Raw genomic sequence first — 17,534 nt, 5'->3', positions numbered from 1 at the left:
TTGGGCTAGGGTGTTGGGGCTTGAGTAATGCTCCCAGTCTATGTTTGGGTAGTTGAAATCTCCCAATATGATGGTGTTTGGAGAGATCTTCATGTTCTCCAATGTTTTCAGGAAAGCCGAGTGGGATTCCTGATTTTGAGAGGGTGGTCTGTAGCATGCTATAAACTGCAAAGTAGTTTTGCCCACTGTTAGTTGCACATGGATGGACTCCGATGCTTCGTGCAACGCCACTAATCTGGAGGTGTGGGTATCCTTGATAAAAAAGGATACTCCTCCTCCTTTTGTGGTTTGGTCCGAGTTTTGGGGCCGAAATGCATGGTATGAGGTATAACCTGGTAGTGCTGAGGTGCTCTCTGGAGCCTTGAACCAGGTTTCTGTCACTGCACATATGTCGATGTTCTCCATACTGAGGAGTGCTTCGCGTGCATGCATCTTGAGGTTTAGACTACTGGCATTTAGCAGCATTACCCTTAGTTTTTTGTTCATTGTGCTGTTTATGGAGGTGAGTTTGTCTTTTGAGCCTTGCCTAAAAAAGGCACTATGGGGGTGGCAAGAGCCTTTGCCGATATCCGAAAGCCCAGGGATGACAGGTGCAAGCCATCCCTAGCGAAGCAGTGTGGGATGTTCATATGCTACACCTTTCCCAAACAGTAAAAGTAGTGTTGTTATGGGTACCTGCTTGTGATACAGCGACTGCAGGAAAACTATGAAGCTATAGAAGATTAAGGCATAAAACATGATAACTTTCCAGCAACAAAATGAAACAAAAAAAAACCATAAGTGGGGGACCACAAAGTGTGTCTTCCTACTGTAATGTATGACTTCTCAACATACATGTACTGTATGAGTGCACAGTGCTAAGTGCTGAAGTTGAAAGGTACGAGAAACAGAAATCCCAGCAATTATCCTCTGCACAGAAACCTTCAAAGATGGACAATTAGTACTGCTCTTTGTCAGGGTTTTAATTTATAATAGCCTTTTCCATTTAGGGCATTACACAAGCCATGGTTCCTTTACAACTCAGTAACTTTATCCCAGTTATGTTACACCTTGTATATGCACAGTATATTTTGGAGCTTTGTTCAGCATGATTACACAGAGGAATGATTCATATTTACAATGTGAGATTAAGGGAAACCGTGTTGGAGCTTAAAACAATGATTTTAGTGTCAGTCTTCTTCTTTTAGTGTCAGTATAAAATGAAATAAAAAAAAAAACACAAAATGTCTAAAGTATCACATGCTTATTATAGTGGCTGCACTGAACACTATCCATAACACAAGCCAACCATAACAAACAAACATACTTCCCTAAAATGGTTTTACAGTTCATGTTGGACGCTTTGTTGTCTGTTTTTAAGGCTAACCTCAGTCGGAAGCCCACCGCAGCAGAATATCTACATTTCATAAAATATTGTTGCCTGATCAGTATAATTTATTTATTTTATTTTATTTTATTTTACCATTTGTTTATTGGGAAAGTCCGAATTGGAATGAAACAATTTTCAGAGTAGGCCCGGGATAAATGCTCCAGACACATGTTTTTGTAACATCAGAGGAAACCGGAGCACCTGCAAGAAACTCACATAAATGCAGGGAGGACATGCAGACTCCACACAGAAGGCAGCCCAGCCAAGAATCAAACCAGAGAACCTCTTGCTGTCAGGCAACAATGCAAACTACTGCCCGCTGTGCTGTCCATTTCAAGTTTATGCAGAAGAAAGGAGTATATGGTCAGCAGTATTCATAGCAGTCCCTGTAAATTTCCCAAGATGTTATCTTTTATAAACACATTCCTTCTGTCTCAGTTTGACTTTCAGATTTTAGTTTTACTACAATTTACACTTTTTCACTGTATTACTTTTAGTTTGGAAATGCAGATAGAAGAATACAGCAGCTGTGAAAGAGTGTATGTTAACAGGATAGACATGAACTGTGGTAAATGGGAAAAATACAGAACAAAAAAGTCACCAGAAACTCAAAGCTCTTACATCATCACTTTCTCAATGATCTCAAAACACAGAATTAAAATGCAACACTTACAAAAAGTAGCAGACATCTGTTCTCACGGATAGCGCCACAGCAACCCAGAAATCCTAGCAAGAAAAGCATGGCTCCCATGGCAAGGACAATATACACCCCCGTGAAAAGGATGGGGTTAGCTGCAACAACCTCTCGAAATCCAGTGGGATCCACCAATACCCAAATTCCAGTTCCGAGCAGAAAGGCACCTCCCAGCTAATAAAAGAGACAAAGAAAAAATATATATATATATATTTTTTGTAATAAAGTAATTTTTCTTCAAAGGTGTATTCATCACTGTTACAGATACAACAGGAGGGAACAATGAGGCAAAACATGTGAATCTCACTACATCAGCTCCCTATTTGAAGTACAAGATCTGATATTGTGAGTGCCAATAATTTGAAAATTAAAGTGCTGTTCATACAAAAACATGTGGAACTGCAGTACTTGTTCTTATTCAGTTTCCCAGGCATCTCCGCCATGACATACACCTATATACATACTACACACACACACACACACACACACACACACACATATATAGATATAGATATAAATATAGATATAGATATAAGGGTTCATATAGATATAGATATAAGGGTTCTGTTCAGAAGCTCGAAATACTGAAATCTTGAATTTCAGTATTTCGAGCACAAGAAGCCGAATCCACATTATAGCGAAAGTTTAGAAGCGCGAAATTCAAAACCTCGAATACCTGAGGTTTTGAATTTCATGCTTCTAAAGTTCCACTATGGTCATGTATTCAGGTAAGTGTGTGTGTATGTTAAGGGGTTTGTGTAGGGGCTGTGGTGTGTGTCAGTGTGTTTTGTTGCTGTGATGTGTGTGTGCAAAAAGAAAGTAGCTTGTCTGGTGGTGTTTTGTGTGTGTTTGTATGTAGTGCGACCTCGGAGTGAGAATATTTAAGTAGGGGGGTGTAGGGGGCGCTGAGTGTAGTAGAGTGATTGTGTGTGTGTGTGTGTGTGTGTGTGTGTGTGTGTGTGTGTGTGTGTGTGTGTGTGTGTGTGTGTGTGTGTGTTAACACCGCGAAATACAACACTTCCGGTAGTCGTGGCTTTGAATTTCGCGGTTTTTAGTTTACATTGTTTTGTGGATTCCACTTCTTGGGCTCGAGATTTTAGTATTTCGAGCTTCTGAAGTGAATCCAACTTGGCATAGAACTTATGGAATGTGGCAAGACTTCAAGAAGAACTGCAGGAAAAAGTGAGGGATAAAAAAGACAGACCAGGCTAGGGAGGAATACTGGCTGGCTAACAAACAGGCTAAGAGAGAAGCTGCAATAGCAAAGAAAAAAGTATCAGAGGCACTTTACCAGCTTATGGAAAGTGAATCAGTGGATGGCACAAAGAAGGTCTATCAGGCTGTGAGGCAAAGATAAAGAAGATAGTCGGACACCCTTCATAAGGGATGTCAGCAACAACCTGCCCACCATTCCACAGGACATCAAAGGCAGATGGAAGGAGCACTTCCAACAACTTCTGAATGAAGAAAATCCCATATAAGTTTTATTACCCCAGACACAACCTACGATGACAGCAGGGGAGGAGCACACCACAGAAGAAGCAAGAACCACGCTAAGGAAAATTAAGTCAGAGAAAGCAGCAGGCTCAGATGAGGTCACAGCAGATATGATAAAGGTGCTGGGTGAGATAGGAGAAAAAGGGCTCCTGAAGGTACTCATAGCAGTATGGAGAGAAAGGTATACCCCAGATGACTAAAGAATAGGCACACTAATGCCAGGGTACAAGAACAAAGGGGACATCCACAACTGTGGGCAGTATAGAGGTATCAAACACCTGTCACAGGACATGAAAGTTCTGGAGAAGGTGAGTGATAAATGAATATGCAGAGCAGTAGAAAGTAAGATAGGAAATGAGCAATTCAGAGTCAGATCAGGATGCAGCACAACTGATGCAATGTTTGCAGTGACACAGATAACTGAGAATAAGCTAGAAATGAGGAAGGAGTCCAGCTGTGCATTTCTAAACTTGGAGAAGGCATATGACAAGGTCTCATGAAAGCTGATTTGGCCAGTCCTGCGGTGCTTCAAGGTCCCAGAAACACTGTGTGCAAGGTGTGTACAGGAACCCAATGACTGAAGTACAAACACGTTTAGTCATACAGAGGGGTTCCAAGTAGCAGTGGGCATGCATTAGTGTTCAGCTCTGAGCCCACTGCTGTTCATACTAGTGATGAGCTACATTAGGGGCGACAGATCACCAAAGTTGCTGTATGCAGACAATGTGGCATTACAGGCAGACTCTAAGCAAGAGCTTCAACAAAGGCTAGGGGAATGGAATGCAAAACTGAAGGTACATGGGATGAAACTGAGTATGCATAAGACAGTTTTAATGGGGAAGTCAAAAGGAGCTGAGAGATGTGATAGAAAGGACAATAGGAACAGGTTAACAGCTTCAAATATCTGTGGGGGTGGTTGAGGAGAAGGGAAGTCTGAATGAAGAGCTCAAAGCTAGAATCAGAGGGACTGTAGCCAACTGGCACAGAGTGTCAGGGATAGTGTATGACAGGGAAATGTGAAAGAAGCTGAAAATTAAGGTGTACAAGACAGTGGTGTGACCAGTACTGCTGTAGAATACAGAAACCAGGGCAATGAAGGCAGAGCAGTACAGGAAGCTAGAGGTGTTGGAAATGAAGTGCCTGGGATGGGTGATAGGACACACACTGTGGGACAGATGAAATGATGACACCACAACAGAAGCAAAAGTAGCTCCAATTGCAGACAAGGTCAAAGAGAACAGATTACAGTGGTTTGAGAACATGTGCAGGAAAGAAGGCAAGCTGGTGAAGAAGACTTGGAACATACAGGGAGAAGGCAAGAGGAAACTAGGGCATCCAGCAAAAAGGTGGATGGATTGTGTGAGAGAAAACCTCTGACAGTTAAGCATGAATGTTGAAGAATGTGGGAGCATGTCATTGAAAACAGAGAGACATAAAAAAGGGGGTTGATGATGAAATAGGTGCATATATGTAACTAGATATATTAGACATATGGGTGGGTGTGTATATCTATCTATCTATATGTGTATATACATGGGTCCCCTTCAGATGGTCGAACCGAACTTTTAAAAGCTCGACTTTCATATGGCCGAGACCATATGATCGAATTTTAAAAAGCTCGACCGGTCTGAATGGGGATTTCCAAAGAGCGTAGAATGGGAAGATTTCCCTTTACCACAATGTAGTACGATCTTGTAGTTAGTATATTTAAATAGCAGGGTTTGCGGGGGGGGGGGTGCAGGGAGGCTTGACCGCTGCTAGCAGTGTTTAGTTTTTTTTTGTTTATTTCTTTTTTTTTTCACATTTTCAAACATTCAAATGTTCGATCATATGGTCTTGACCATATGAAAGTCAAGCATTTGGATGTGTGTGTGTGTGTGTGTATATATATCAAAATAACGAATGAAGATTTGAAGAACACGGGATGTCGAATTATGGTTGGCTGAATCTTGTGTAGCCGAACCTTCATGTATGTGAGTCTCCAGTTCAGGGAATGCACCGTGCATTCACACATATGTGATCGACCTTATTACTAGGGAGCAAGGTACAGTGTGGATCGGGAAATTTGCCCTTTTCCCCACTGTAGTGCAATCCCAGAGTTGGAATATATCATTTGCAGGGGGTGTGGGGGTGCAGGGGGGCTTACCTCCCTGCAGAAACATGAGGCTCAGTGTTTTGCAGTATGTTCGTACTGCTGACAACCAGAACTTAACTTGCTGTTGTAAAAGGTGCAGGGGGAAATAGTATGTGGAATAATGCCAAATTCAAATAATCTGCATGATATTCGACATACTGACCTACTTAGTCTTCCGTCTTCAGTGTTGCGAGTCACTCAACTTAGCATTTTTTTTTGTTACTCACGATTTTGATAGTAAACCATACTTATATATAGATAGATATAGATATGATATATATAGATATAGACATACACAGATATACAGATAGATACAGATACACACACGTGATATAGATATATATATAGATAGATAGATAGATAGATAGATAGATAGATACAGATTTCACACAAAGTAATGCCAGCACACTGTAATCATCTTACTATTCTATCACTTTGGCATAAAAAAAGTTCTATATTCTGAACATCTAACTAACTAAAGTCTTCCTGTTCATATATACTAACTACAAGACACTGCTGTGTCAGAATTTGCATACATTTTCACAATACTCCGTATAACTTTTGTTGTTCTATGGATCACAATTAGTGCCTTTCCCTTTGAAATATCAAAGGGCAGGCCTGTACATAAGAAACATCTAAGCATATTAAAACTCACAATGCAGTCCGGCTTGCTCATCTTTGTGAAAATTAAATAAGCTTTAATCATCATCCAGAAAATAAAGAAATAAATAAACAAACAAATAAATAAATCTGTTATCCCTTTTCTTATGTGAGAAGGACTAAAGAAGTCCTGCACACAGGGTAAAAGCAGTAGCATTTTTTTCTGGCTGACAATTAAGGCATGTTTTGTTTTCATTAAGTTTGATCATGTTTAGATTTTTAGAACATTCTATCTTTTGTATGCTAGTTTATATGCCCCTATATATATATATATATATATATATATATATATATATATATATATATATATATATATATATATAATTGTGATATAGTGTCAGCAATCAGAGAACATTCTAGTTGTACAGGAATGAGGCCCTTTAAGAGGGAGACATACCCAGAGCAGACAGGTATGCCTTAGCAGGGTAAAATGGTGTTCTCGGAAATATAATGTCCGCTTCCCCCTACACCTCCTTACTCATATGTGTTAACCTAAACCCTAACTCTGTATCTATGCTCTATACCTGCCCCTAATCCCAAGCCTAGATACACCCTTACAAAACATCCTTTCACTAATGGTCTCACTAGAAATGATACTCAGACACACTACAGACATGCAGTAAACTGTCATAATACTACCTCTGCTCCTTTTTCTAACTTTTACTCTAACCTTAACCCGTAAACACTCGCACATAAACACAAATCCTGAAAACTGAAACATTTCGTATACCATAATGTTGTCTAATGCTTTTACATTCTACTTTCTGGTACTTCTGACTTCTGATATTGGACAGTCACGCTTTAATCTGCTAGTAGATCATGTTGGATCTACTGACAGGCACCCCTGTAAAACATATAATTAGCATACTTAAATTACTTAATGTAAGATTCAAACTGGAAAAGGACTTCAACTCCATTTGCTTTGCTGGAATTCTATAGAAACCAAATGCATCAACAATTGACTCATACATAGTAAGACAGACCGCAAAGTGGCTGAAAGGGAGAACCCACACAATGCAGGGGTCTCATCGGAATGTCTGAAAGCTCTTAGTGATATCCTTCATGGTCAATTCTGGGACCTCTTTGTTTTATACCTTTACTTCGCTGATCTGTAAGCAAAGAATTAACACCTATAGCTATCAAAGTTTATTGATGTCTGCAAACTAGAGGCCATTGTTAAGTCACTCTCTGATACTCAAACCCCACAGCAAGTAGTCTCTCTGGTAATCTCTTGGTGTACTAAAAATGGGGTCAAACTGAATGCTAAAATCTGGAGCATTTTCCCTTTTGGCAGATAACCACCAACCCAGACATGCTACTTCAAAATGAAAATGTAGTCAATGACCTAGGAAATGGGGTTGATAATTCCTTCAAGTTAGACCTTCATGTCACAATGGTTGTCAGGAAATCCTTCTAATTAGATTTTTGCATGCAAGACGAATATATTCACCGTCTAAAGATGTAATCGCTACCTTATACTCTACAATGATCAAATCAAGTAGTGAGTACAGTACCCCTTTTGGGTTATAACTCACTAAACATAACAAAAAATTACAAATACCCAAAGGTTCTTAACCAAAAAGAGTGCAGGCATGAAGTCCCTGAACGTTCAAGACAGGCTGGAAGCTGTATCCCTTTACTCAGTTTCCTACAGGCTTTCAAGGGGAGATCTTTGTCTTGTTTATTGAGTAAAGACCCTGTTGTCCTCAGCTTCATGTGTCTCCATAAGTTCAACAGCTCTACCAGGACCAGAGCCAAGGGCCTACATTTTCCCCAACAAATGAATAAAACATGGTGGAGGGACAGTTAGAAATGAGGTGTGGCCTGGAGGTGGGAACTGGTAGGGGGTATTACAGAGCCCCTGTCAAAATTTGTTGATCATGTTTTAAAAAATTTGTTAGCTTCTATCGAAAATATTTGTAAAGATTCCTGGGATTTTTTAAGGGGAATAGATCAAAAAATGTTTAACACTGATCTACTTATGGTTACTATAGATATTGTTGAGTTATTCCCTAGTATTCCGCACAAAATAGGTCTTGAATGGTTTAGAGAAGTCTTGGTCAGTGAAGCTGCCCTTGGGAATAAGACCATTAATCTAGTACTGGAATTTATGGAAATTATTCTTGAAAATAATTTCATTTATTTCAACGGCAAATTTTATCGCCAGAGGAAAGGGATAGCAATGGGGGCCCCCTGTGCCTCTTTATACGCCAACACTGTGTTGTACCATTGGGAGAAGAACTATATTTTTGTAAATCAATGGTCTGATCACATAGTGCACTACAGAAGATATTTGGACGATATATGTTTGCTTTGGAGAGGCACGGTTGAATGTCTGGAAGAATTTTTTTAATTATATTAATACTAGTACGGAATTTTTGAAGTTTACTTATAAATTTGACCAAGACCAACTCAACTATTTAGATGTGAGTTTATTTAAAGATTACGACAAGCAATGTTTTCAATCTAAGTTATTTAGAAAGACTACGTTTTCTAACTCGTTTCTCCATTATGACAGTGGACATCCCTTTTACCAAAAAAGGGTATTGTTAAAGGGCAGTTCATCTGGGCATCTAGAATGTCTAGCTCCCTTGAGAGTTTTATAGAAGAAATACACACTCTAAAGACACTTTTTACAGAGAAGGGTTACCCTATGTCTTTAATTGATAGTATGAGCCAAGAAGTGTTCGAGAACAGGGACAATAAATATTTCCCTTTATTAGGATTGGCATCTACCACTCTGGATCAGAGGATAGGAGGAGAGCAGCCTGAAATAAAGAACCACAATTTTGTTCATACCTTTTCAGCCAACTCTTACGATGTTGAACAAATTATATCTAATTACTTGCCCATACTTACTTTAAATGAAGAGACAAGTCAATTTGTCTCCGAGTACCCCCATTTTACAAGGAAGAGAGACATTAATTTGAATGAAATGTTTGAGACGGAGGTTAGATCTGGTCATGCAGCAAACATTTTGAGAACAGGTACCCACAAATGTGGTAATTGTAAACAGTGTAGTGCTATGATTAATTCTAACACTATTTATATTCCATCTAGAAAATTTAAGTTTAGTTCCACTAAATATTTTAATTGTGGAGTCAAGGGAGTAGTTTATTTGGGGCTATGCACACACTGTCAAAGTTTTTATGTGGGGAAAACAGAGATATCTCTGAGACGAAGGGTCTACAAACACCTTTATGACATCTCGAAAGGCAAAGAGAACAATGCCTTTTGTAAGCATGCACAGACTTGTACCAACATGGAAATAAAATTCATTGTTTTGGAACAAGTAAAACCTGACATCAGGGGTGGTAACTGGGAGACCAGATTAGAATACCGAGAATTATATTGGCAGCTAAAGTTAGATGCAGGCAAAGCTCCTGGCTTAAATGAAAATATTAATATAGGTAGTGTTTTGAAATTAAGAAAGGCTCGCTTATAATTTTATAATTGCATAGTTTAAGGTGGTTATGGATATTTGTAATATACATTATTTTATGGTCCACATTATTATTATTCTTTAATGATTGTGTTGTTTGCCTTTACCAGTGAATGTCTTGATCAGGATTCATCTTAGTATTGTAGGACGAATTCTACTGACAACAATTTACAACGTGATTTAGGTGTGTTTTACATGGGTGCCTGTGATGACTAGATTGTTGGATTAAATTATTGTACACTATTTTTTGGACATTGAGGAACAACACATTTTCAGTACACTGTTCCTTTTAAAGAACGTGAAAGTGATTTAATTTAATTCAACTCAATAATTTAATGAGGCGTTGTCATGTGACTGAGTAAACTATTATTTAAATTTTACCAGTTTGGTACATAACTGTTTGACTTTGAAGAAGCCCGGTATTGACCGGGTGAAAGCGCTTGTTTTAAAGTGTGTTTTTGTATTTTACTTCATTAAAACGGTTTTATTTGCAATTACTGCTGCCAGTTTGTTCCGGGTCCTGTCGCTGCATGGCGTTTTGGTTTTATTACTGGTTTGGGTCATTTGCTGCTTTTTTGTGGAACTGGTAGGACGTAAATATTCATAAGACTAAATGGTCTTTAAATTTCTATGCACTCTATCAGGGAATACAGATAAACAGTGAAAAGAATACAATAGAAACTGGGAAATGGTTGGAAGGCAAGTTAGGGGCTGGGGGTTGCATAATGGGTGAGTGTTTACCTCACAGACATAAAGTCTGATTCTCATATTTGAAGAGAAAATGGCTAAATTTAAAATGGCCCGCAAGGGCAGCTAGCCTAGTACTTACCTATGAACCTATAAAATAAATAGACTGTACCTGCTGCTACAGAGCACAATCTAGTCTGTGTGCTGTGGATGAAAAACACAAAAGGTGAAACGTAAAATTAAAAAAAAAAAAAGACATTATACCCTTGACTCGGTCCCTGGTCTGCTGGGCTTCTAGTTATTGTCCCTTCTGTGACATAAATTCAGTGAAATGGCCTTAGCTATATACATAAGGCTTGCCACAAGGTAGCAGCCTTTAGGAGCCAAGAGATGAAACAGCTGCTGTTGAACATCTCATTAAAACATCTCTATACATCAAAAGCAAGTACAAGATATAGCTGCTCAAAGTTCACAAAACTGACTTTGGATGACAAAAACAAAATGTCTTCTAGGAACTGAAGGAACACAGCTTGTGCAGTAATAACAGTAAAGCCTAAATCCGTGTGATGCAGTTAAGAGTCTTAATAGTAGCCCAAGCTGGTCAACTTATATGAGAATTAGCTCATTTGGGCTATGTGAATCACAGCAAAATGAACATCAAAAGTAATAAAATGTACACACACACACACACGCGCGTGTATATTTATATATATATCCGAGGCATTTGGCAGTACTTGAAGTGTGCACCATCTGTCTACAGTGTTCTCACAGATTTGTCAGAGACATAAGGGGAGAAAGGCCTAGCTGCAGAGAAACCAAATCAAGATGGCAAAAAGTAGAAGGGAAAAAGAAAAACACAACTCATTTTAAGCATTTTCCCATTCCCATTCCTAATGAAGCACTTGCTGCTGTGATGCTACCTTCCCATTTTAAAAAAATAAATGGCAGAATCTGAAGAGGGAGGATCACAGAGAGCTGGCAAAGTGTTGCAATGCTAGCAGCAACTGAACAACGTATTAATGTTAAGCAATAACAGCATTTGGTTAGCCCTCACAGACCATGGCCTTACAATTTACCACTTCCATAAATTACTACATCCTACTGTATTCTGGTACCTCTGGGATACATTCACTTTCTCCCAAGCAGCAGCCTCTACTATAGGCCATCAACATGTTTTGGAAATGTGTAGGTTCAGCAAAGGCTGTAGCTTACAAACAGAGAGTAGCAGTTATTCAGCAACTTGTGACCAGCCCACCAATCCCCAAAATACTCACATAGAAGTTAGTCACTCAGTCTCCACCTTACTACTCCAATTATTTACTTATTCCCAGCTCTTTCTTATAAAACTTTACATCTTCATGCCTACACCGTCTTTTGTCTTTACCACTTTTACACTTTTTCTCACCCTGAACCTTTCTTTATACTTTTAATTTTTAAACATAAGTCAGAACGGCATGTTTTGAATCCCAGGGATTACTGTCACATGCCCTCACAAGTATGATTGCTTCATTTGGACGCACACATGCTTTTATAGCAGGACTTATTGTATATTAACTACAGACTGGCTGCTATCTTGATTAACTATCATAAATAGTAAAGCAGCTCTGTGGGCACTCCTTGTGGTATCTTTTCATTTGATGCTCATGGATATCTTCACATAATAAAGTCTACTGGAATTGCAAAAGCTTTGTTTGTCTTGCAATCCATCTGAATTAGTTTTCCATGTCATTTGTGTAATAGTTACAGAAACACACACACATGCACACACACGCACACACACACACACACACACACACACACACACACACACACACACAAAAGAACCCTGGGTACCTTAAAACTGTCTGATAGATCGACAAGATTTAGGGAAGGAATCAGTCTGTTATCACTGGTGACCTTCGGATTCTGGGTTTGTGGGTAGGATTAAGGAACTTGTCTAAGACTTAACATTCCATAAACAAGAAAATAATTACATGGAGCTAGACAATGAAAACTCATATGCTCTGCTGAAAAGGTGAACAGTTTATGCTGTCTTCAGGTGAACATTTCAAAGCTTTGGAATATGCTTTCTGTTGCCCTCCCTGGTTGAGATTAAATCATTCAAAGAATTCACATTTTTTTTTGAAACAGATAATGTGCTACCAAAGATGGTGGCCCTGTCTCCTAGTCTCAGTAGTCTAAATTGATAGGGGCAGTCACTACAGCATTAAATGTGAAGCAAAGAATTCATACCCAGGTCCATTCTTCTGACTTGATATATGCGCAAACGTAAGTGTATACTTCTGAAGGGACTGTCTTAAACTGTCTGCAGTCCTCCAGATAATCTGATCAGTGTTACCTGCTGACTATGCTAGCTAACTGATTTCCAAAGTGAAAGGCCGTGCTATCTGATTGAAGTAAACAAAGGGGCAGCCTTAGGGGTTCTGATTCAGCAGGGGCTGTAGAGCTAACAACATTATCAGGAAATCCAAACTTAAACCTGCATGTCACCACGTTGCCTTAAAAGGAAAAAAAATGCGTTTGAACTTTTTTTCCTGTCTGTGCCTTTTCAGATTGTCAAACTACCTCATACAACACTTAAATACTTCCAGTGTTTGGGCTGCCATCTTGCATGTATACTTTCAATACTCCCTTAGTACGTATCTTAAAGTTTGATAAATTTATACAGGATTAATGTTTCTATTTCTTGATCAGTCACTAGATGGCAGCAGGGATACATGCGTGACAGCTAGTAAAGTGTCCTGAAACTCCCTTATGGCATGATATGTCCTTGTCTGTTTGCTCATTTCACTAAAAACCTAAGACGAAATCTGACTTATGTTCACCCATGCCTAGGGGTACTGAATGGGTCTGTAAAATACAGAAAGGAAAGTCTGCCATGAATTCTGCCAGTCTTTCTTTCAATGTGCATCTGCAGGTCATTTGTGCATCCTCCAGTGATTTCTTATCATCACTCCCTTTATTCTTTACCCAGGCAGTATATATATAGGTTTATAATATTTATTACTGATTTCAAACTATTTAATTACTTTATTTACGGGGTGGGGTGCATCTTGCTTCCAGTGCTGTCATACTGGGTCTTACTCTAACAGACTTGACAAAATGCACCAGTAAAGAGTTACATGAATTAAAATGTATTTGACTATCAGAATGTGTGCTTCAAACTGCAGATTAAAAAAGTTAGTAACATCTACTTTAATCTTTAGCACTAACAGAAATATTAGATTTAAGTATGCCTGTAGCTAAATGCAGTCTTTTTTAAACTCAGGTATACATTTCAGATTTACATATGTATGTAACTAAATTAAATCTAATTTTTAAATTTCAGATTTCATTACGCATGTGGCTAAATCCAGTCAGGCTTTAACACAAACACATAGAATACACATGACTGCAAATGAAATGGATAGTCACTAAAAATGCTTAAGTAGATGAAATGGCTGGGACTTTAAACTGAGCCTCCATCTGCCCGAGTTGGTGGTAACTCAGGTGGATATAAAATAACATGATGCACTTATCGGGAAGAGTGGGGGAAGTTCCCAAATGCCCTGGCCAAATTTCCCATAGTAGTTTAAATACTACCTCAGGTATCCACTGAAAGAGGCCATTGGCTTAGTGGGAACCCAGTCGACAAAGTAAATGGTGGGAGGCTGGCATAATGGTTAAGGTGTTTACCTTACAAACATAAGGTGCAGGATTTGATTCTCACATGGGGTAATTGGCTAGGCTGAAAATGGCCCATGAGGGCAGTTAGCCTAGTACTAACCTATGGAAAAAAATAAAACTTACTACTGTATGGGTCAGAATGGCCCTTGGGAATGAGAGTGAGAAGTGTACGACCACTGGCCAGGCCACAGTTTTCAGAGTGACTACATGATGCGTGGGCTGCCTGCTGTAACTCTGGCTTGTGTAGCTCACAGCAGGAAAGAGGGCACAAATATGTTGAAACATGGCTACAGCAACCTTAGTGTATATTTAATGGAATTAGAATATTTGCTCTAAAATATAGTCATCTTCGGGACAAGCCATATGGATTTTGCTAAACGACTTGGTAATTTGGACAATGGGTGTATCCACAGGCACTCAGAAGTCAGGAGGGTGTGAGTAAACAGCATGGTGGGAATAAAAAAGATTTTACAGCTGAAAGCAGGCACTGGGTAGGCCTCTAGGGCAAGGTTTACCATATGTGCATTGTGGTGTTTGCTCTCTCACTCTGACAGAGAGACGTAGCAGGTAATAAAGTAAATGTAGTGTTTCTGTTATTTTTCATTTGAGAAACAGTTCTGAAGGGACATGAATAATTTTCACTCTGCGGGAGACTGTGGGTGGGCATCTAGAAAACAGAATACACGTGCAAAATTAATTCTAGCAAATATTGTCCGTTAATTTGAACTCCATCATCCAGACTGTGACATGTCATTTCAGTGATCAAACATTGATTCTTGTATAAAGGAATAGAGTGACTGAGTAATGAGGGGGTGTCATAAATACTAGACTGCCCTCAGAGGTAATGTTTGCATTTAAAAATATTTAAAAATATATAAAGCTACTTGTGACAGTTTGGAGAGGGACTAGCAAATACTGAATGCTACCACTATTACTACAAATGAATTCCATCCTGACAACCTGTAGCTCAACTAGTTTTCCGTCTCCCAGGGACTGATGCAGTAAAGTGTACGATCTGCAGTTTCACATGTACAAACTTGGATATATGACAAACAAATGAAATAACGGCTTCTGCTTCACATTTCAGCTTCAGCTATACGTTTACACACAAAACTGTCTACAGACAAAGCGATACTTACGAAGATGAAGAAATTGAAGAAAAACATGAGGTATTTGATGCAACTCAGGCAGTCGCCCTCCATTGTCTCCGACTTCTTCTGTTGTGTTCTTTTCCTGGTTCTAAGTCAAAGCCTACAAAAACATCAAAAGATCTTTTTGAAAATGTCTACTACAACTGTGTGACAGATTCCAGTTTCTTCACTCATTCCCTCTTTCTGCCCTCCCCCCCCCCTCTGTTTATTTGCTCGGCACACCTGTTCATTTCAGAATTCTCTCATTCTCTCAGCAGGTTACATCCCAGACTGCAGGAAAACAGACCAAAGCAAAAACCAACCGGTATGTACGACACTCAGTAATTGAGAATAATGACCAACGACACAGACTAATTCCTTCTGGAGAAAACAAAACCAGTTGTCATTTTACATGTCTCAGAGACCACAGGAACATATGAGGGGAACTCCGGGGAAAACAGCTCTTCTTAGCTCCCAGTACTGTAAACATATTCAAAAGGACCCCTATAAACAGTAAGCTTCTGCTCAGGTAGAATTTAGAAGCTCATGTTTAGGGAATGAAATATCCACGGCTTCAAAGACAAATCCTTAATGAACTGTACAAAAACAAGCCTTTCTTTGGTATGCAGCAAAACATAACGTTCTTTTTCACAGTGTATGACAACTTGCCTCAGAGATGTAGGTGGTCTGACGTTGCTGCTGCCCCTTGAAATAGATGATACAATCATTAGGTTTTGGGACTCAGGTGTCTATATAAAAGTACATGTTGTTGACAGATTTGAACTGCAGCTGTTCCCATATGTTGTCTCTGGTGTTCTTGCCTGTTTCAATACTTCTTTATTAGTTCTGTTGAGCTTCGGCTTACTTTCAACGTCATGTTTCTCAGTTTTGAGTGGTTCTATTCTGATTCTCTCTTGCATATCCTGTAGAGTGCTTCCCCCTGCCCAGCCCCCGGCTTCCAGTTTATTTGTCCAGTGTCTGTCACCACCACCCCCACCTTGTATGACCTCACAGCTTCAAACCCCTCTGACTTTGTGTTTTGCTTCAGCGCATGCTTTCCTTTTTTCGGCTGCCTAGACCACAGCTATCTCAGAAAATTCATCCAAGGCAGGAACAGAAAACAAGCTCCACCTCCAGCCAGCACGTCTGGTTTTCCCACAGACCAAAAAATGTTTTTCTTTTCTTGGTCTGAAATTCTGTTAAAAGCTACACTCTTAATCCATTAGAAAGAAAGAAGCAAAATGCATGCTGCTATAAGGGCTATAGTACCAAAATGATATTAGGTGACTTTGTTCAATTCCCAGTGTCACAAACTTTCTTCTTCTTCTGAACATTTCTGTGGGAAACTGCTTCACACAGGCTAGCAGTGACTAATCTAGTTTTTGATTCTACATATAAATGTATTATTCCTGAGAATTTGGCTACATTTTTATTATTCCTTGTCCTACCCATCAATTTTTCTACCTAATCTAACCAGTTTAGGATTGTAGGGAGACAACCCCCCCAGAAAAGCAATGGACATAAGATAATAACTAATCAGCTATGTAAAGGACACCAGACGAGTGTTGGACTAACACACACACACACACACGCACCCTATAATCCCTGCATTACCATAGTCCATAAAGAGTGGTCTATGTATATAGATATGATATTATAGAACATTTTTATATATTATTAAACACACAGACTGCACAGGTATGAAATGAATCACTTTTTAGCACTGACAAAATCTTAACTACAGTAGATTTAAATGCAATGTGCTATGGGCATATGTGCTTGTGAATTTCTCTATAGAAAGTCTGTAAGTCGGTATTTGACCTAACACATAGTATACTTTTAAACCCGTTATTATACTTAAGATGTATTTTGTATGGGGTGTTGCACTCTGTAGTTTGCTTTTATATGTTATTCTCTTTGAAGTCTTTTGCTATCCACGAACTAAAACATACAAAATGCACTCACACACAAGCACACACAAGCATGCACACACGCATCTACTGTAACATTTCTACAGAAATCTCTGTCACTGCAAATATGTGCATGTGCATTTTCAAAATTTAAATGGCTGGAGTGCAAAGAGAAACTTTTTTTTTACAAATATGTAGCAGTCAGGCATTCAACCACTTTGTGCTGAATGCCCTCATGCATTACAAGACATAAACGCAGTAATTAGTGCACTACACTCTATATCTGGATTCGAAAATCCATACACTACTGAACGTTTGTATACATGCATAGGAGGGCAATGACTG

The 17,534-nt window shown here is 39.1% G+C and overlaps 1 protein-coding gene across 2 annotated transcripts in view; it reads right to left on the bottom strand.

The window, feature by feature from the left end:
• TSPAN18 (tetraspanin 18) overlaps positions 1-16,322 on the bottom strand; it is a 142,250-nt gene extending 125,928 nt beyond the window's left edge. The window contains exons 1-3 of one of the 2 annotated variants that reach the window (XM_044062965.1): positions 15,523-16,322; positions 15,289-15,400; positions 2,043-2,237 (exon numbers count right to left, since the gene is read on the bottom strand). In XM_044062965.1, the coding sequence (XP_043918900.1) occupies positions 2,043-2,237; positions 15,289-15,351 (258 nt within the window). In that variant the 5' untranslated portion in view covers positions 15,352-15,400; positions 15,523-16,322. The remainder of the gene's footprint in view (positions 1-2,042; positions 2,238-15,288; positions 15,401-15,522) is intronic. The other variant, XM_044062963.1, reaches the window with a different exon arrangement.
• Positions 16,323-17,534: the final 1,212 nt, after the last annotated feature.

This window comes from Protopterus annectens, chromosome 2.part1 (assembly GCF_019279795.1).
Source record: "Protopterus annectens isolate FY-2018-M chromosome 2.part1, PAN1.0, whole genome shotgun sequence".
NCBI classification, from domain to species: Eukaryota; Metazoa; Chordata; order Ceratodontiformes; family Protopteridae; genus Protopterus; species Protopterus annectens.
This window is presented reverse-complemented; position numbering and strand designations above follow the sequence as displayed.